At 37.6% G+C, this 21,923-nt stretch overlaps 2 protein-coding genes across 5 annotated transcripts in view; both read right to left on the minus strand.

Annotated features, from left to right (window-relative positions):
- CDKL5 (cyclin dependent kinase like 5) overlaps positions 1-21,923 on the minus strand; it is a 182,716-nt gene that overhangs the window by 38,588 nt on the left and 122,205 nt on the right. For all 4 annotated transcript variants that reach the window (XM_070044733.1, XM_030843708.2, XM_030843709.2 and 1 more), the window contains 4 exons: positions 11,413-11,533; positions 9,239-9,298; positions 7,137-7,227; positions 3,241-3,430 (listed from right to left, as the gene is read on the minus strand). In XM_070044733.1, coding sequence (XP_069900834.1) covers positions 3,241-3,430; positions 7,137-7,227; positions 9,239-9,298; positions 11,413-11,533 — 462 coding nt within the window. The remainder of the gene's footprint in view (positions 1-3,240; positions 3,431-7,136; positions 7,228-9,238; positions 9,299-11,412; positions 11,534-21,923) is intronic.
- On the minus strand, positions 16,207-17,375 carry LOC132594553 (uncharacterized). The gene is given in 1 exon segment (XM_060292797.1): positions 16,207-17,375. A coding segment is annotated over 1 exon segment (861 nt). The 5' UTR covers positions 17,267-17,375; the 3' UTR covers positions 16,207-16,405.

A 21,923-nucleotide genomic window follows, 5' to 3' on the forward strand; every position in this document is an offset into this window, starting at 1 on the left:
CTTATAAAAATCAAAGTGTCAGGGAAGCAGCAATTTCTCCAAAGGATATTTACAAGCAGCACCGTCATGTACTCTCTACCATTTACCGATAATACTATTTAGTGAGGTCTGTAAACAAACAGGACCATAGACAAAGGAGTAAAAGATCTCCTTTGTTTAGCCTATCTAATCCAAATGCTACTCATTCTTCAATATCCATTTCAAACTGTAAATCCTCTATATATCATTCCTAGTGAATCCAGCCAACTTTCTAGAATGTTTAACATTCTCAAGGTCTCAACTATATTTAGATGTATTAGAAAACAGTACAATGTAGTAAAGAATGTAGTACTTTATTATATACCACACTTTATTATAAATTGTATTGTTTTCTAATTATTTCATACACAAAAGTCTTAATTCTTCAGCTAGTTTACAAGTTATTAAAGCCAGGTACCATGGCAGATCTGTTTACACTCTCTTCAGAGAATCCAGCTTAGAGCCTCTTTAACCAGGCAAAGAATAATGCAGCCAGAAGACCAAGCTTGATGTTCCAGGTCAAATATTCAATCATTTAATACTATTCAACCTAGTAAGAGCAACTCTAGGTGTGTTGTGAATATAACCGTGGCCATGATAGCTCATTTCTTTAAAAAATTCATTAGTCCAGTAAGGATACATTTTTCAAAAAGCTTTTTTTTTAAAAAAAAAAAATCTTATTACAATTTTTAAAAAATTGAAGTATAGTTAATTTACAGTGTTGTGTCAAACAGCTACTTAAAAGAGACTGCCATGTGTACTACAAGAGCTATGACCAGAGTGCTTCAGGAGCACAGAAGGGGGAGGCACCCATTCCCCTTGGAGGAGTCTAGAAGGGCTTCATGGAAGGACACTTGACTTGAGTCTGGGGGGAGGGAGGATGGAGAGCTTTCCAGGAAGTGGGGTAAGTATTGGGAGAATTACAGAAATGAAAACATAGCACCGCAGAAACAAGGAAATGGTGACAAGTTCAATGTGGCTGCAGAGCAGGGGGCAGGGGTAGGAAAAGGTGGAAGACAAGGCTGGAGGCCTAGAAGGAAGGGGTTTTTAATGCTATCCTAAGGAGTTTAAATTTAATAAGCAATCTTGCAGAGGTTTTCAGCACAAAGACGACAGAATTAAATGGGCAGTTTGCAGGAAGATCATTCTAAAAGCAATGTGAAGACTGCAGTGAAGAGAGAAACTTGGAGAAATCAGTTTGGGAGTGGCTGTTCAGGTAAAAGGTGGTAAGAGTGAAAGAAGCATTAGAGATGGAGAGAAGGGAAACATAAATGAGCTTGACTGCTGATAATGCAGATTGGTTCAAGAGAGCATTCAAATATTCATCGAGTCCCTACTACATGTGCTGGGCTAAGCTAGATGCTGGAAATACAGCAATAAAACAGATGATTTCTAACATTAATAATTAAAAAAATAAACAAAATAATTACATACTGTGATAAGTGCTATGATGGAAAAAGAAGGGTGCTATGGGAGAGACCAAGAAGGAGGTGGGGGAAGTATGTTGGGGGGTCAGAGACAGGGGTCATTCTTGGAGCTGAGATTTATAAAATGAGAAGGGGCCATGCAAGGGAAGTGCCTTCCTGGGAAAAGGAGTCACAAGTGCCAATTTCATGAAGCTGGAACACCTGGGAATGTTTACGGAAGTTAAAGAAAAAGAAAGGTAAGTGTGATGAAAGTCTGGAAAGGGATGGGAATGGAAAGGGGTATGAGCTGAAGTCAGGGAGCTAGAAGGGCCCAGAAAAGGCAAGGTCTGATGGGAAGGAGTTTGGATGCATTCTCAGTGAGACAGTAATTCATTAGTTATGACTTGCTTTATTTCTGACTAGAATAGATTTTCCTTTCTTCTGGACTGAGGGCAAGTCCTATTTATTATCATATTTTCAGCATCTAGTAGGACAAATGCTCAATAACTGTTGAACTATTTGTACCCTAATTAATGGTCATAATTTGGCTATTTTTCAGCTTACAAAAGCAAAAATAAAAGGAGAAAAAAGAAACTTGCCTGAGGTAACTCAGACAGATTTGGAAGAGAGAGAAAGCAGGAAGGGGATGGAAGAGAAATGTTTGCATTTCTGTTCCTTTCTTTCTTCCACACTCATTGAGCCTAGCAGGAGGTATACTGTGCTGGGCATTCATGTGTGAGGAGGAGTACTCTTCAAAGTGAAATAAACTGAGGCCAGAAAGTCAAAGGAAAAAAACAAAGTGCTTTGCAAATGTCAAGAAAACATGGTTTGAGAATTATGCATTTAAGAGAAACAAAAGAAGTGGTGGTGAGCTTATTTTATAGTTCCCACAAGGGCCAGCAACTGGCATGTTGGCCCAAACAGGGTAGTTGAAAACTAAAAATGTTGCTTTGGGGGTGGATGGAACAGAGAAGCAGCTTGTAACTGGCCACTCCAGTAAGATGCCTCCTGCGACTCGGTTGTCCCTCATTTGGGGAAAGTTTATACTTTAAGACTCTTTTTAGCATATTTTCTGAAATCAAGTTTTGCACAAAGTTAGCAAGTCTAGAAAAGGCTGCCCAAGACAATACACTAGTTTGAAAAGAAGATTTGATGTTTCACTAAACAGGAAATACCCACTAGAACAGCACCTTTAAATATGCAGAATGTGAGTATTCATCATCTTCCTCAAATCACTACAACTATGTTTGCTCAAATAAGCAATAGCCATTTATACATTTTTCTATCTTTTGGGGATGCTTAATATTTTGCATAAAGAAACATTCTGAGATAACCAAAGTTTAGAATAACGCGTACACTAAAAAAGATTTTGAAAAATTGGAACTTACAAATTAGGAAAATATTAGCAGCTCCCACTTTCGAATTCAGAATTCACAAATACTATATAAAATTCAAAAGTAAAATATTATAGGGCTTCCCTGGTGGCACAGTGGTTGAGAGTCCACCTGCCGATGCAGGGGACACGGGTTCGTGCCCTGGTCCGGGAAGATCCCACATGCCGCGGAGCGGCTGGGCCCGTGAGCCATGGCCACTGAGCCTGCACGTCCGGAGCCTGTGCTACAACAGTGAGAGGCCCGCGTACCGCAAAAAAAACGAGAAAAAAAACCAAAAATAAAATATTATAATGGGGATTATAAACACTGTAATGGGAAAGGCAATAGTATTCGATGGATAGCTTAGCATTCCACTGTGCAATGAGCAATGATTTAAATACTAGTGTACTGATTCCATTTGGGGTTTTAGCAAAGCCTCTTACCCGGAGCCCGTGGAAGCGAGGATTACTGTAGAAGAGCTTCATTTGCTCAGGTGGAAGTGGTCCTAGCACCTTCTGAATAGTAAAAAGTTGGTCAATTTCGCTTTCTCCAGGAAATAAAGGCTGTCCATCACTAAGCTCCCCAAGAATACAGCCCACGGACCACATATCTACAGACTTGCCATAGGGAGCTCTGAAAAGCAAAGGGAGAGATATCTTGGCAACTGAAGAAATAAATTTTAATAATTTCCAAATTATTTTGAACAGATTCATGATTTAAAGCATATTTGGGTATTTAAGGAATTAAAAAATACCACATGGACAAAAGTGAGGCTGAAAAAAAGGAAGTATGGATATCAAAGTAAAACTTCAGAACACAAGTGAATAAATCTATGCTAATAAAGCCATCAGTTTAATAAAAATTTAGTTAGTATACACTGATTTGAAATCTATTCACATCCAGATATATTTTGAATATGAATGGATTAATAAACCCTAAATACAGCACACATGTCTGATGAGTTACCACTCACTTGGAGAATGAAATGCTCCCAAGAAATGTATTTTCTAGGCAATTATCCTTTAGCTCTCTAAATGTCAACAAGTTATACTGATCCATTTTTTGAGTTCAGCCTATTAAAATGTACCACTGACTTATGTGTCTTCTTAAACAACAAACACTTAATATTATTTAACCTCTGACTGCACAGAGTCAAAACAGCTAAGATTGTGCTAAACGCTATTGGATTATTTACTTCAATCTATTTATACCCTTTGTTTATGGGACTTTATGACAGGCATTTCCCTCAAAGCATTTTTTCCACTTCTTTAGGGATTTATAGCTATCTTCCAAGGTCTGAGTTTACCAGAAGGCTTTTGGAGTACTACTGTTGCTAATCAGCTATACATGAAAATCTACGTATCCCCAAAAAAGCTTTACATGTATACCGCAATATCTATAGCCTTAAATCAAATTACAGAAGGCAGATTAAGAAATCATATTTTTTAGTTTCAAACATAAATTATCTAAGTTTTAAGCAGGGAAAGCCAAAATAAAATACCTGAAAAAAAAAAAGGAATTAAAATTCTAGAATGCCATAGTGCTATAGTAGTAATATAAAACTTTTAACAAATACTCTAAAGCACTTTTAACATAATACAGAATATGTTTCTAGGATGATAAATCATTGTAACAATAAGTCAATATTTTATTTATCTCATTTCCTCCCATAAAAACCCAAGAACCATACTAGGAAACTTCATTTAGATTTTTTTGGTAGCTTGCTGGGAAGGGAAGGATACTGATCTTTCTTTCATACAAGTATAAGAAAGACAAAACTTGTGCTAGATGGAGAAAACTATGGAAAATCTTTACATACCCACCATAAGCTATTTTTCTTCTGTCAACTAATCTGAATAATTTATGCAGCTGTAACTACTTTGAATGTCAAGGACAAAGTCTTGAGAATGTATAAAAACCTGTAAATTCTTCATGTTAACCAAATATCAACTGATTTCAATGGGATTTTTATACAAATAATATGGTTCTTCAACCAGTACTTGACAATCATTTAATCAGTAATATTCAATTTGGCTCAAATTAGTTGGAGTCCCCATCTACTTTTGGTAGCTCCCATATAGCTCTAAACATAACTCAGTTAATGAGCTATAAGCATAGCTCAGTTTTCCAGGAGGTATTATTAGGCAGCAAATACTCTCCGAAGTTTCATAATAAGGCTGTCCTCAGAATGAACTCCTCAGGGACATCTTATAGACAAAACCATATTATAATGAGTCCCTCTACCATACTTGAATCCTCAGATGGGGTTCTAAGAATGATTTACTTCGTACTCATTTCTTCTTTGGAAAATCCTGTCCAGGAATTTCAAACTCCCAATCCCTCCCAAAAGAATGAACAGATGAATAGACTACACATTAGAGTGAGTCCAGACAGAGGTACACAGAAGAAACATAGACAACACAAAAGAAAATCAATCCTAAATCCAAGTTGAAAAATGAGCACAGAAATTCTAAAATCTATCCACACAAGGAGGGATAATAAAGTGACTAGCCACCATTTATTTCACAGGATGAAGCACAAGCTTTTGATTAAAAAAAAAATGGTAAAGCTTTCAATAACCGACACCAATAATTCTTATAGGCTCTAGGTCAGCAATGAAACAAGATTTAACGCCAAATGGTTGGTAGACCCTGGGAAATCAATTGTTAACTTCAAAATAAACCCTCAATGAGAACCTGCTGCATAGTACAGGGAACTCTACTTCACTGTACAGTAGAAACTAACACAACATTGTAAAACAATTATACCCCAATAAAAAAAAACTTTTTAATAATAAAAAAATAAGAAAATCAACTGACCACAAGTGTAAAAAAATAAAAATAAACCCTCAGTGGGGGGGTGGTGGTGGTGGGATGAACTGGGAGACTGGGATTGACATATATATACACTAATATGTATAAAATAGATAACTAATAAGAACCTGCTGTGTAAAAAATAAATAAAATAAACCCTCAGTGAGTAGCTTAAACATATAGTCATCATGATCTTCAGAAGAAATACAGAAATTTATATTTCTATTATATAAAAAGTACCTTTATTTATTAAAAATTTTTTTAATTGAAGTATAGTTTACAATGTTGTAAAAAATATCTTTTAAAAATTAAATTTCTCATGTCCCCTAGATACATGTATGGCACACTAAAGAAAAGAGATGAAACCTATAATAATTCGTGCACTGGTCATCATTACCATCATATCTAATTTTATTTGTAGAGTGTGTCTTCTACCTCAATTCTTTGATGGTCCCAAAGAAGGAAATACGATCTAGGAAGAATAAGAAAATACTACAACTACGATAGGTAGAGAATTATTAGTGAAACTGTGATGGAGATCAAGACTACAGGTCCTTTCTTAGGTTCTGAAGTTAAAACATAGTAAGAGGAAGAAGTATCTTATCAGAAAATGTTTTTCTGGTGTTGACAGGTGAATGAAATACCACTGAAAGTGGAAGGGTGGCACAAAGTGGATGGATGTGGCAGTGTTGCTGAGAAAATTATCAATATATTAGTCTGGAAAGCCATTTATCATCAAACAGGATTTACAATGTTTGGAAGGAAAATATCAGTAGGTTCAATATTTACAGAAAAGTGGCTAGGCATAAGAGATACTCCATAAGTATCTGCTGAATGAATGAATGAATACATGAACAAACAGATAAGCCGGAATGTCAAATTCTGTGGATATACACATTCTTAATGTGGAAGACTATTAACAAAGATGGCAGCAATAATTTCCCTCCATTTCCATACACCTGCCACTTTGTAATGTGATTCTGCCACTCCTCCCATCAAGAGGCGAAGTTTATTCCTCCATCCCTTGAATCAGGGCTTAGACAAGTAACGTGCTTTGGCCAATGAGGCAAAAGTCATGCAAAGAGGCTTGAAAACCACCTTTGCTTTTGGGCTTGCCCTCTGCTCAGGGAATTCTTCTGCTATTATATGAAGAAACTTGGACTAACGCACTGGAGGATGAGTCCCCATGGAACAGAGATAGTTTGTCCCAGCTGAGGACCTAAACCAACCAGCCTCCAGATGACCTGCTGACTGTAGCTATATGAGCAACTCCAGTTGAGACCAGCAGAAGAATCATCCAGTTGAACTCAAACAGCTGACTCCCCCAACCCGATGGCACCCAGAATTGTGAGCAAATAAAATGGTGCTTGCTTTATGTCATTAAGTTTTTAGGTGGTTTGCTACACTGCAATAGGTAACTGGTATTTAATTAACTCAAGTTCTTATCTTCCACAGATAATCCCAAAGTTAACAATAGAGGATCAGCAAATACGTAGATGTCACTCTATTCTGGGAAGGTAACTCACCCAAGTAAGAGTTCTGGAGACCGATACCACCTGGTGGCCACATATTCTGTATAATTAGCATTATTGCCTTCTGAGAGATTCCGAGCAAAACCTGAAAGACAGCAAAGCCCAAAGGTGTAATTTTGAAAAAGAATTAATTTTTTTAAAGAATTAATTAGAATTAATTAATTTGTCATGTTGACAAAATATTTCAGTGCTATTAATACCTTAAAGGAACATCAAAAGAATATAATGATTGTTACTGAATGGGCTGTTTATTAACAGTGTCCTTGTCATTTAAAAAAGTTAGTCCATTGTTCATTCGTCAATTAAAATATACAGTGTATTCACTACAAAACCAGCCTCTCCTCTCTGATAAAGAAATCTATGTTTTCAAAGTTATTGCATGCTTTTATAAGCATTCAGAGCTTTTCCAATAAGTGTAAATCTTAGAAACAAAATGAAGACTCCACAAGAGCCAGAAGTCAAAGCTAAATTAGCATGTCGCAGATAGTCGTTAATTCTGCTATGTGGGACCTTAGATAGCATTTGTATATCTATTGGTGCTGATCAGCTCGGCCATTATGTAAACAACTATCGGTAGGGTTTGGCAATGATGGAAACAAAGCAGGCTAAAATGATTTTTATCTCCTAATGTGACTGAGAAGCATATTAGGGATATCTTAATTACCTTACAGACTCTATTGCTACCCCCCGCCCCCCGCAAGTAACAACCCTTTCAAAAGGTTTTGGGGCCACAAAATAAACTGGCAAGTAGGTTAATTACCCATCTAACTCACCAAAAGCAATATAGGTACACTGTAAATAGTTACAGAGAACCAGAATATTAAAATTAAAGGTAAAAGTTAAGGTGTATGTCAGTTTCAAGATTTAGAAAATAGTGTTTCTTAAAGTGGAACAGTAAAAAAAAAAATAAACACAGCAAAAACAAACCCCCTAACTTCAGTTAATCAACACTTCTTTATAAGACATATTTGGAAGAAATATTCGTATTTTTTAGTGGGATTCTTCAAGCCAGACAAAGGAGCTACACACTCTGGGAGGGAAAACAATCAGGAGGTTCTTGGTGGGGATGTGCAGGGCACAGAACGCCATATGTGGGGCCATCATGTGGAACTTCCTGACCGTTTAAAGCTGTCTTTTCTTTAAGAAATGATGCTAGACTAAGGATACTTTTTTCCTATTATTAACCATTCTATATGCATCTTTTTTATTTATAACTTGCTTGACAAATTTCAGCTCCTAAGTACTTCTTAAGATGTTTAGGTACAGCAGGACTCTTCTTTGCATTATTTTTTTTAAATTAATTTATTTTTTGGCTGCATCGGGTCTTAGTTGCAGCACGCAGGCTCTTTGTTGCGGCACGTGGGCTCCTCTCTAGTTGCAGCGTGCGAGCTCCAGAGTGCGTGGGCTCTGTAGTTTGTGGCACGCAGGCTCTCTAGTTGAGGCACACGAGCACAGTAGCTGTGGTGTGTGGGCTTAGTTGCCCCATGGCATGTGGGATCTTAGTTCCCTGACCAGGAATCGAACCTGCATCCCCTGCATTGGAAGGAGGATTCTTAACCACTGAACCACCAGGGAAGTCCCCCACTGAACATTTAAAGGGAATAAACGGAATCATTCTAAAAATGTCTTTTAACCTTACAGATATATAACTATTGCATATATACAACACATATGTATTTACATAGTTATATTTTCAGTGTTTATGATTATGCCTAAAACAATTTCTATCAATATTTAAAATATTAAATTTTTTTTTTATCCAACTCAAGTCAGCAGGCCATAGTGGTATTTCTGGAAAATTCTTTCTCTGAGGTCATTAAGTACTGGGCTTATGAATATATGCACATGCATGTATTTGCTTTGAATTCTCATTAAACAAATACTGCATGATGAATTTTTTAAAATAGTAGACAATACTATGCAAAGAGAGTAGAACTCTTCCCACAATCAACTTTTTAATATACAACCCAATAGAATGTTCATTTGCTAATTTAAGTCAAAAGATAAAAAATCCTTTTAATACACCTGTAAAAGCTACTTAAGTGCTATATTAAATTAATTCTGTACTTACAGGGCTCAATTTCTTTTTAACTTACCAAAGTCACACAGTTTCAAAACATCATTGTGGCTGATTAAGAGATTCTCTGGTTTTATATCTGGAGTATCAAGATTAAAAAACAATTATTAAAAAATGTTCCATGTACTGCTGATTGATACTGTTAGAGCACTGTAATGGCACCTAATTAGAAATATCCAGAGTAATATGAATAGAAAACTATGGCAGTGAAAAGCAGAGTAACACATTTGATGCTGGTACACAAAAGTTCCAATTAATTTTTTTTTGAAAAACATGCAGACCACCATTTCAAAAATATTTTTCCCCTTAAATTTTAAAGGTATCAATTGGACCTCTGAAAGGAATTTAAAAATGATTAAATCTAGGCTACCACATTTTAAGGAACTATTTTTACTTTATAAAATACTAATAATACAAATTTTTGGAGATAGACTATAAACTGTTTACACCCACAAGATACTTTAAAAACATATATGAGAGTAAGTAGGTAGCATTATATTTACTGGAGAAAAAAATACAAATAAGATACATTGTTCGTTATGATTTTCTGTATACTTTCTATATTTATATATCTCTTTAGGTTTTCTATGATGTGGTTCACAATCATAAATGTCTAGTGCTGAAGCTATGATGGATGAGTCAAGATAAGATTTCTCATTTATTCTGTGGATCTTTTGAAGATGTGGTGGGAGTTAAGGAGTAGAAATACACAGAAAATGCAGTTTAATTCCCTCCCTTTGGAGGCATCTCACAATTCTATTTTTAGAGTGCCCATCATCTATATTATATGGTAGAAGTGAAAATGGAGAAAGGGAAGAGGTAGGAGTGAGATCTGTAGATTTCAGAATCATGGTTTCTGAATTAATTCACAACCATTAATTCACTATACACTTAACCAAATCTCAGTATCACTATGGAAATGCAGCTAAATCAGTTTCTTAATATCCTCAAACTGTAGTAGAGACTGTTATTAGAATCATTACCCTAGACACTAGATGTCCAGGTGACCAAGACATCTCTCCATGCTGCCAACAACCTTCATAATGTAACTGCTATGAAAGTCAAATGCAAGAGAAATACAAACTGTCTCTTTCCAGAAATAATAGGAGTTGGCATTCTTCACATGACCTTTAAGCTATTCTTAAAGTGAGGCTTTTTTTTTTTTTTTTTTTTTTTGCGGTACGCGGGCCTCTCACTGTTGTGGCCTCTCCCGTTGTGGAGCACAGGCTCCAGACGCGCAGGCTCAGTGGCCATGGCTCACGGGCCCAGCGGCTCCAGAGCATATGGGATCTTCCCAGACCGGGGCACGAACCCGTGTCCCCTGCATCGGCAGGCAGACTCGTTTCAACCACTGCACCACCAGGGAAGCCCAAAGTGAGGCTATTTTTAAAGTGATATCCTTGTGTGCCTGTTTAGATAAATTAAAATGTAGTATTCATTTGTCTGATAATTCAAAGATAAGAAGTGGATACTGCAACATTTTCTGACAAACATCTTTGAGCTTCATTATTGTATCAATTTGTGTCCCTTGAATGCAAGAGATTATCAGGAAAAGATAAATGGTATAGATTAAAGATCTTGCTGAGCAAGTAATTTCCCTTTTACTGCTATAAACCACCCACTTCATGGCAATAAAGGACAAAATAGAACAGTTTATGGAAGTATAATCATGGCCCTTATGCAAGGTTCATCATGCCTACAACCTGCAAACAATGGGCACTTTTCATGAACAGGTAGGGAAAATCAGGAGGTAAAGGTACATACTAGAGATCTTGGTCTAAGAGGAAATGAGAAGTGGCTGTCAATGGGGGCCAGTGACTTAGCACCATGTCTAAAGCCTGATTCTGGCTTGTTTCACATTACCTGCTCTACCTGCAGGACCAAAAGGCAATGGAGAGGGTAGTTCCCTCTGCAAGTAAGCTTCAAAGTTTCCATTTGTTGAGTTCGTTTTATCACTAGGTGCTTTTGCTGTTGAAAGCGGATCTGGTTTTACAAACACAGAGATCTCACCATAATATCCAAATAAATGTGCAGTCCATCCTTTTGGTGATACAAAAGGAGACTTGGAGCCCAAACAATGTCTCATATCCTATACTTTCAAAATGTATTTAATTTAAATGGAATGTCAGTGCCTGTGTGAAATATTTTGTTAACTTTATTTGATATTTTCCATTTCAAAAATTCCATACTTACCTCGATGAACAATATCATTCTTATGGCACCAGTGAATAGCTTTGATTAGCTGATAGATATAACTTTTTACTTTTTCAGGTGGAACTCCATTTGGCATTTCTTCCAGCAATTCAAGCATATTCTAAAAATTAAATAGAGAGCCAATGATCTCCAAAATTAGGTGGCCCATAAATCATGTATTAACAATTTAAAAAAGCACCTTGGATGATAATTCATCTAATACACAGCATGCATTTTTAAAAAATTGCTTTGCTTTCCATCCACAACCTTTCTTGTGAAGCAGCATATTGTATTGAATCAAGGTTCTCTTTTAAGAGAAATTCCATTTTTACTACTCCCCAATGCTATCTCAAATAATAACCCTGTGCATTTTTCACTCTCCCTAAAATCTATCAGGCATCATTTTAGCCTAATTTCGAGGGAAAAACAACACAAAGTAGAGAAAAGACACTGTAATGTATAGAGGAGAGGGGAAACAGTCATTTTAACATAGTGCACTGTGCATCTCCAAAAGAACTCTGCGATAAAATCAAGACTTGAAATATTTCTGGGAGACCTGGAAAATATTCTTAAATGATCCCTAAGGTTAGCAGTGATCAATATAATCAGAACAAATATTTAAACAGGCTACAAAATATGGTTGAAATAAAAATTCACAGACTCCAAACAAACCAATATTCAAAAATCTTAATCTGGAGTCAGAGACCATTCTAAAACTCATGCACATTTTTTATTTATTTTATTTTTTTAATTAAAAAATTTTTTTTTTTGCGGTACGTGGGCCTCTCACCGCCGTGGCCTCTCCCCTTGCGGAGCACAGGCTCTGGACGCACAGGCTCAGCGGCCATGGCTCACAGGCCCAGCCGCTCCATGGCATGTAGGATCTTCCTGGACCGGAGCACGAACCCGTGTCCCCTGCATCGGCAGGGGGACTCCCAACCACTGCGCCACCAGGGAAGCCCCATGCACATTTTTTAAGTAGAAATTCCACTTAACCAATTTCTGCTGAATTTCCAGATTAACTAAATATTCTCCACTCCCTCTGTAAAGCATAAGACTAAGGTCTACAGCATGATTAGAGCTTATTGTTTGTAGATGACCATCTAGGACAGCAGTTCTCAAAGTGTGATCTGTGGATCTCAGAGGAGGGGGGTGTCTCAGAGGACCCATGAAGTCAAAACTATATTCATGACAGCACTCAGTTATTTGTCTTTTTCACTGTGTTGGTATTTACACTGATGGCACAAAGCAATGATGGGTAAACTGGTGGTACCTTAGCATGAATCAAGGCATTGGATTCTTCAATGCCATAACCTTACAGTTAAAAAAAAAAAAAAAAAAGGCCAATTTTAGTAAAGGATGTTTTTGATGAAGCAGTAAAAATTATTACTTTTATTAAATTTCAGTTCTTGAGTACAAGTCTTTTTAGGAATCTACATGATAAAATGAGGAATACGCATAAAGCACTCCTGCTGCATATCAAAATACGATAGCTGTCATGGGGAAAAGCACTTGGGCAACAGAGTTATAAACTGAACTAGTCATTTTTCTTCGGGTACACCATTTTTACTTGAAAGAATGAATGATACACAGGTATTTATGTTAACATGTAATGGGTCTATTATTATTTTTAAATGAATTAATATTTTTATATTGCTCAGTTTTGACTTCTAATATGATAAACATTAATAGATAAAACTCACATAAATACAAAGCTCTTAGGGTTCCCAATAATGTTAAGACTGTAAATGGAGTCCTAAGACCAAAAAGTTGCTGCTCTACTACAACTTTACAATGTTGTTCCCACCAGTCAAGTTGTATTCATATAAACAATCAGGTGTTTATAATACTCCCATATGTATTTATAACAGATGCACTTGTTATTTTAATATAATTAAATATCATATAAACCAATGAAATAATGTTTCTAAAAAAGAGATTTGCTGTTTATAAGAAAATGAAGTTTAATACTTTGAAAAGACGTAATAAAGGAAAGCTACCACACATAATGCTATCTAATCGATTGTGAGTGCAACAACTATAAAACACTGGCAAGGGACGGTGGTGTGGTACAGATTCTTCACTGAAACTACTTTGCAATTTTTTTTGTTTTTTAACATCTTTATTGGAGTATAATTGCTTTACAATGGTGTGTTAGTTTCTGCTGTAATAACAAAGTGAATCAGCTATACGTATACATATATCCTCATATCCCCTCCCTCTTGCGTCTCCCTGCCACCCTCCCTATCCCACCCCTCTAGGTGGTCACAAAGCACGGAGCTGATCTCCCTATGCTATGCAGCTGCTTCCCACTAGCTATCTATTTTACGTTTGGTAGTTTATATATGTCCACGCCACTCTCTCACTTCGTCCCAGCTTACCCTTCCCACTCCCCGTGTCCTCAAGTCCATTCTCTATGTCTCTGTCTTTCTTTACTCCTGTCCTGCCCGTCAGTTCATCAGAACCATTTTTTTTAGATTCCATACATATGTGTTAGCATACAGTATTTGTTTTTCTCTTTCTGACTTACTTTACTCTGTATGACAGACTCCAGGTCCATCCACCTCACTACAAATAGCTTAATTTTGTTTCTCTTTATGGGTGAGTAATATTCCATTGTATATATGTTACCACATCTTCTTTATCCCTTCATCTGTCGATGGACACTTAGGGTGCTTCCATGCCCTGGCTATTGTAAATAGTGCTGCAATGAACATTGTGGTCCATGACGCTTTGAATTATGGTTTTCTCAGGGTATATTCCCAGTAGTGGGATTGCTGGGTTGTATGGTATTTCTATTTTTTGTTTTTTAAGGAACCTCCATACTGTTCTCCATAGTGGCTGCATCAATTTACATTCCCACTAACAGTGCAAGAGGGTTCCCTTTTCTCCACACCCTCTCCAGCACTTATTCTTTGTAGATTTTTTGATGATGGCCATTCTGACTGGTATGAGGTGATACCTCATTGTAGTTTTGATTTGCATTTCTCTAATGATTAGTGATGTTGAGCAGCTTTTGATGTGTTTGTTGGCAATCTGTATATCTTCTTTGGATAAATGTCTCTTTAGGTCTTCTGCCCATTTTTGGATTGGGTTGTTTGTTTTTTTGATATTGAGCTGCATGAGCTGCTTGTATATTTTGGAGATTAATCCTTTGTCAGCTGCTTCATTGGCAAATATTTTCTCCCACTCTGAGGGTTGTCTTTTCATCTTTATGGTTTCCTTTGCTGTGCAAAAGCTGTTAAGTTTCATTAGGTCCCATTTGTTTATTTTTACTTCCATTTCTCTGGGAGGTGGGTCAAAAAGAATCTTGCTGTGGTTTACGTCATAGAGTGTTCTGCCTATGTTTTCCTCTAAGAGTTCTATAGTGGCTGGCCTTACATGTAGGTCTTTAATCCATTTTGAGTTTATTTTTGTGTATGGTGTTAGGAAGTGTTCTAATTTCATTCTTCTACATGTAGCTGTCCAGTTTTCCCAGCACCACTTATTGAAGAAGCTGTCTTTACTCCATTGTATATTCTTGCCTCCTTTATCAAAGATAAGGTGACCACATGTGCATGGGTTTATCTCTGGCTTTCTATCCTGTTTCATTGATCTATATTTCTGTTTTTGTGACAGTACCATACTGTCTTGATTACTGTAGCTTTGTAGTATAGTCTTTTCTTTCTCAAGATTGCTTTGTCTATTCGGGGTCTTTTGTGTTTCTATAAAAATTGTGAAATTTTTTGTTCCAGTTCTGTGAAAAGTGCCATTGGTAGTTTGATAGGGATTGCACTAAATCTGTAGATTGCTTTGGGTAGTAGAGTCATTTTCACAATGTTGATGCTTACAATCCAAGAGCATGGTATATCTCTCCATCTGTTTGTATCTTTAATTTCTTTCATCAGTGTCTCATAGTTTTCTGCATACAGGTCTTCTGTCTCCTTAGGTAGGTTTGTTCCTGGGTATTTTATTCTTTTTGTTGCAATGGTAAATGGGAGTGTTTCCTTAATTTCTCTTTCAGATTTTTCATCATTAGTGTATAGGAATGCAAGAGATTTCTGTGCACTAATTTTGTATCCTGCTACTTTACCAAATTCATTGATTAATTCTAGTAGTTTTCTGGTAGCATCTTTAGGAATCTCTGCGTATAGTATCATATCATCTGCAGTGAGAGTTTTACTTTTTCTTTTCTGATTTGGATTTTTTTCTTCTCTGATTGCTGTGCCTAAAACTTCCAAAACTATGTTGAATAAGAGTGGTGAGAGTGGGCAACCTTGTCTTGTTCCTGATCTTAGAGGAAATGGTTTCAGTTTTTCACCATTGAGAACAATGCTGGCTGTGGGTTTGTCATATATGGCCTTTATTTTGTTGAGGTAAGTTCCCTCTGTGCCTACTTTCTGGAGGGTTTTTATCGTAAGTGAGTGTTGAATTTTGTCAAAAGGTTTTTCTGCATCTAATGAGATTATCATATGGATTTTATCCTTCAATTTGTTAGTATGGTGTATCACATTCATTGACTTCATATATTGAAGAATCCTTGCATTCCTGGGATAAACCCCACTTGATCATGGTGTATGATCCTTTTAATGTGCTGTTGGATTCTGTTTGCTAATATTTTGTTGAGGATTTTTGAATCTATGTTCATCAGTGATATTGGTCTGTAGTTTTCTTTTTTGTGACATCTTTGCCTGGTTTTGTTCTCAGGGTGATGGTGGCCTCGTAGAATGAGTTTGGGAGTGTTCCTCCCTCTGCTGTATTTTGGAAGAGTTTCAGAAGGTTAGGTGTTAGCTCTTCTCTCAATGTTTGACAGAATTCGCCTGTGAAGCTATCTGTTCCTTGGCTTTTGTTTGTTGGAAGATTTTTTTTTAAGTGTTTTGGTTATTTTTAGTTAAAGAAAAACAGCCTTTTTCAAGGGCAACAAAGTGAACTCAAAGTCAGAAGGAAACAGGGTGTGTGGGCTTCTCACAGTCTCTTGCTCCATAAACCTGGATGTGATTTTCCTCCTGGAAAATCAGGTGTGACTGGCCAGAAGAGGGTTGACTTTGGTGGGGTAGGTGGAGCTGCAGCCAGATTGGTCTGAGAGGGCTCTAAGGTGACTTCCATATGCCAGCCAGTTGACATGATTAACACTATTATTCTTGAGGGGCATTAAATTAAGGAATGACACAGGGAGCCAAGAGAGCAGCTTATTTGGTTGGTTCTCAATCACAGTCAGGAAATAGTCTTTATAGGGTGCAACGATAATTTCATTTTTCTTGGAGCGAATTCGAAGGAAGGTGAGGTCATTCTGGGGGTCAATTTCACACACGGTGCTCCGGGCCTTCTAGATGAAGTTGTGCATGAGGTTGGTGTACTGTGTGGTGTTGGGATTGTCCATGGTGCTCTTGATGGGAATGCCTTCTGTGTCCACCACGATGTTTCCCTGCACGCACTTCTGGTTCTGAAGTCGCTTCAGTGTCTCCTCCACCTCTACCATCTTGGACCGATCCAGTAGCTCCACGTCACCAGCCCTCAGCTCAGTCCCTGTTGGAAGATTTTTAATCACAGTTTCAATTTTCTTACTTGTGACTGGTCTGTTCATATTTTCTATTTCTTCCTGGTTCAGTCTTGGAAGGTTGTACTTTTCTAAGAAACTGTCCATTTCTCCCAGGTTGTCTATTTTATTGGCATATAGTTGCTTGTAGTAATCTCTCATGATTCTTTGTATTTCTGCAGTGTCAGCTGTTACTTCTCCTTTTTCATTTCTAATTCTCTTGATTTGAGTCTTCTCCCTTTTTTTCTTGATGAGTCGGGCTAATGGTTTATCAATGTTGTTTATCTTCTCAAAGAACCAGCTTTTAGTTTTATTGATCTTTGTGATCGTTTCCTTCATTCATTTTTCATTTATTTCTGATCTGATCTTTATGATTTCTTTCCTTCTGCTAACTTTGGGGTTTTTTTGTACTTCCTTCTCTGATTGCTTTAGGTATAAGGTTAGGTTGTTTGAGATTTTTTTTGTTTCTTGAGGTAGGCTTGTATTGCTATAAACTTCCCTCTTAGAACTGCTTTTGCTGCATCCCACAGGTTTTGGGTTGTCGTGTTTTCATTGTCATTTGTTTCTAGGTATTTTTCAATCTCCTCTTTGATTTCTTCAGTGATCTCTTGGTTATTTAGTAGCATATTGCTTAGCCTCCACGTGTTTGTATTTTTTACACTTTTTTTTCCTGTAACTGACATCTAGTCTCATAGCGTTGTGGTCAGAAAAGATACTTGATACAATTTTAATTTTCTTAAATTTACCAAGGCTTGATTTGTGACCCAAGATACGATCTATCCTGGAGAATGTTCCATGAGCACTTGAGAAGAATGTGTGTTCTGTTGTTTTTGGATGGAATGCCCTATAAATATCAATTAAGTCCATCTTGTTTAATATTTCATTTAAAGCTTGTGTTTCCTTATTTATTTTCATTTTGGATGATCTGTCCACTGGTGAAAGTGGGGTGTTTAAGTACCCTACTATAACTGTGTTACTTTCGATTTCCCCTTTTATGGCTGTTAGCATTTGCCTTATATATTGAGGTGCTCCTATGTCGACTGCATAAATATTTACAATTGTTATATCTTTTTCTTGGATTGACCCCTTGATCATTATGTAGTGTCCTTCTTTGTCTCTTCTAATAGTCTTTATTTTAAAGTCTATTTTGTCTGATATGAGAATTGCTACTCCAGCTTTCTTTTGATTTCCATTTGAATGGAATATCTTTTTCCATCCCCTCACTTTCAGTCTGTATGTGTCCCTAGGTCTGAAGTGGGTCTCTTGTTGACTGCATATATACGGGTCTTGTTTTTGTATCCATTCAGCCAGTCTATGTCTTTTGGTTGGAGCATTTAATCCATTTACATTTAAGGTAATTATTGATATGTACGCTCCTATTACCACTTTCTTAATTGCTTGGGGTTTGTTATTGTAGGTCTTTTCCTTCTCTTGTGTTTCCTGCCTAGAGAAGTTCCTTTAGCATTTGTTGTAAAGTTGGTTTGGTGGTGCTGAATTTTCTCAGCTTTTGCTTGTCTGTAGAGGTTTTAATTTCTTTCTCGAATCTGAATGAGTTCCTTGCTGGGTAGAGTAATCTTGGTTGTAGGTTTTTCCCTTTCATCACTTTAAATAGGTCCTGCCCCTCCCTTCTGGATTGCAGAGTTTTTGCTGACAGATCAGCTGTTAACCTTATGAGGATTCCCTTGTATGTTATTTGTTGTTTTTCCCTTGCTGCTTTTAATATTTTTTCTTTGTATTTAATTTTTGATAGTTTGATTAATATGTGTCTTGGCGTGTTTCTCCTTGGATTTATCCTGTATGGGACTCTCTGTGCTTCCTGGACTTGATTAACTATTTCCTTTCCCATATTAGGGAAGTTTTCAACTATAATCTCTTCAAATATTTTCTCAGCCCCTTCCTTTTTCTCTTCTTCTTCTGGAACCCCTATAATTCGAATGTTGGTGCATTTAATGTTGTCCCCCAGGTCTCTGAGACTGTCCTCAATTCTTTTCATTCTTTTTTCTTTATTCTGCTCTGCAGTAGTTATTTCCACTAATTTTATCTTCCAGGTCACTTATCCGTTCTTCTGCCTCAGTTATTCTGCTATTGATTCCTTCTAGACAATTTTTAATTTCATTTATTGTGTTCTTCATCATTGTTTGTTTGGTGTTTAGTTTCTCTAGGTCCTTGTTAAACGTTTCTTGTATTTTCTCCATTCTATTTCCCAGATTTTGTAACATGTTTACAATCATTACTCTGAATTCTTTTTCAGGTAGACTGCCTATTTCCTCTTCATTTGTTTGGTCTGGTGGGTTTTTCCCTTGTTCCTTCATCTGCTGCGTATTTCTCTGTCTTCTAATTTTGCTTAACTTACTGTGTTTGGGGTATCCTCTTCACAGTCTGCAGGTTCGTAGTTCCCACTGTTTTTGGTGTATGCCCCCAGTGGGTAAGGCTGGTTCAGTGGGTTGTGTAGGCTTCCTGATGGAGGGAATTGGTGCCTATGTTCTGGTGGATGAGGCTGGATCTTGTCTTTCTGTTGGGCAGGACCGTGTCTGGTGGTGTGTTTTGGGGTGTCTGTGAACTTATTATGATTTTAGGTAGACTCTCTGCTAATGGGTGGGGTTGTGTTCCTGTCTTGCTAGTTGTTTGGCATGGGGTGTCCAGCACTGTAGCTTGCTGGTCGTTGAGTGGAGCTGGGTCTTAGCGTTGAGACAGAGATCTCTGGGAGAGCTCTTGCTGATTGATATTATGTGGGGCCAGGTGGGCTCTGGTGGTCCAATGTCCTGAACTCGGCTCTCCCACCTCAGAGCTCAGGCCTGACACCTGGCCGGAACACCAAGACCCTGTCAGCCACATGGCTATGTGTCAGGTTAGCCCACTTCAGGGTTGTAGAGGCCAGGGTCAGACCTTGGAAGCTGATGGGGAATGAGGCCAACTCCTGGTCCAGGACAGGGCGCAGGTCCAAAGGAGGTGGGGAGGGCGTGTCCTAGGAAACGATTGGGTCAATGCGTCCAGGCTGGGTGGGGGTGGTGCTGGGTAAAGGGAGGCCCAAGGATCTGGATCCAAGAAACTGGATATTTTCCCAAGATTGTCAGGGCCACGAGTCAGGAATCATCATGGAGAGAGGCCAAGGACAGTGCCAGGATCACACAGCTGGTAAATAATGGAGTTTGGCTTAAACTCAGGCCAGTCATCTCTGAAGCGCACATTTTTGTACCCTTATCCTATGCTACTCTCAAAGATTCTCAGCTGAAATAGTCCTGCCCCTGCTTCCTCAGCTCTTTCTGCTTTCCTCCATCCCAACGTGCACAATAACATACTGCAATAAACTGTTTACTTGCCATTCCTTTGCAATGTTTTTAGGTTTTCACTTCACTTTAAAGAAACCGACACAGGATATCATTGATACATTATGGGTAGGAGGTATGTAAGAAAACCCATCAGAATTCCAACCAGAAGATCAATACTCAAAAGGCCTTGACCCTGCCTCTAAAGCGAGTGTGGAAAGTGAATGTATATTGATATGTTTTAAGTTAAAACAAAATGTTTAAAGTATATATGCATCATTTTTTAGTGATTCTCCACTCAGATTGTCTTTTTCAATTAACAAATGCACAGGAGGTCCCAAATGCACAGGAGGAATAAGAGGGCTTTGTAATAAAGAACATAAATTGTATGTCTCATTTCATATTCAACTCTAAATTCCTGAGTTATAGAGAGGAATGTCCCCCAATATCCATTCTTCCCTTACTAGAGTAATACAACTTGTAAGTGGATGCCTAAGTGTCCAGAATGAAGAGTACATTTTCTTTCTGCCTTGCAGCTAGTGTGGCCACACAACTAAGTCCTGGCCAATGGGATGTGATAGCTGGAGCTCCATCTTGACCTTGAGGACAAATTTCAGGGGTGGTAGAGCAGAAAGGCAGAAGCAACCTGGGTCTCCTATGGCTGTGAAGCAGAGTTACCATACCCGCCTACCTTTGTATTTGTACCTGAGAGAGAAACTTCTATTTTGTTTAAGCCACTGTAATCCTGCGTCTCTGTTACAACCCCCTACCCCTAAGAGTATCTTTCTCCTTGCCCTCTTGAGACTCATTGTCAATCATTAGGCATCGCCACTGATGGGAGGGTGATGGTCACCTTCCACTGAAAAACCATAAGGCCAGCACAAGAATCCCAGGCTTGCAGGTCAGAGGACTGGAGTTCTGGTAGCAGCTCTGCCACTTAGCAGCAGAGATTGCAGACATTACCTAGTGTCTGATACACAGAGGTAATTTCTCCATTTTTCATATGAAATTGTTATTAACCATGAACAATCACCATGAGTAGAACAGAAATAAAAAAGATAACTGAAATAGATCTGTCAGAATTTTATTATTTGGCAGTGAAAACTGCATGATTATTTTTGACAACTAAAAAGTAAGCATCTGATTTTACAGCAATCCTTTTTTATAACTTTTTTTTAAATATCAAACTTCAGTTTTATTTTGGTGGGAAGTGCCCCTTAGGAAAACACGTAAACTGACACAGAAAAAGAAGCCTTTAAATAGATTTTTGAAAAGAAACATAAAACAGTGTTTTAAAACAACAAAGAGCCTTGTAATATTTTTTCAAGTTTTGCTTGTAATGAAATCACTATATATATATTAATTAGAAAAATAAGTTGTAATGGTTGAATTAATTAAAAAGCCACATTACTGGTCACCCATCTTGGCAACACTACTTTCCATTTCGTGATGATGGTGCTGGTGGTGATACTCTGTCATTTATGACATAAAAAGCACCTGGGAATTGACTAAGGCAAAGATAAACCTCTCCAGTCTTAATATTCTTTAGATAATAACAGGAAATCAGGAGGATCCACCGTTATTCACGAAGGAAACCTCTAAAAGTTCTGTCTGACTCCAGTTTATTCTACTCTTGTTAAGGCACTTAGTTCTTGACAATAACCACCTGTAATAAGCCATCTGCTGTCCAAGAAATTCATAGGCACACAATATTGTTCACTGTATCGGAC

Source organism: Globicephala melas, chromosome X (genome assembly GCF_963455315.2).
Source record: "Globicephala melas chromosome X, mGloMel1.2, whole genome shotgun sequence".
NCBI lineage: Eukaryota > Metazoa > Chordata > Mammalia > Artiodactyla > Delphinidae > Globicephala > Globicephala melas.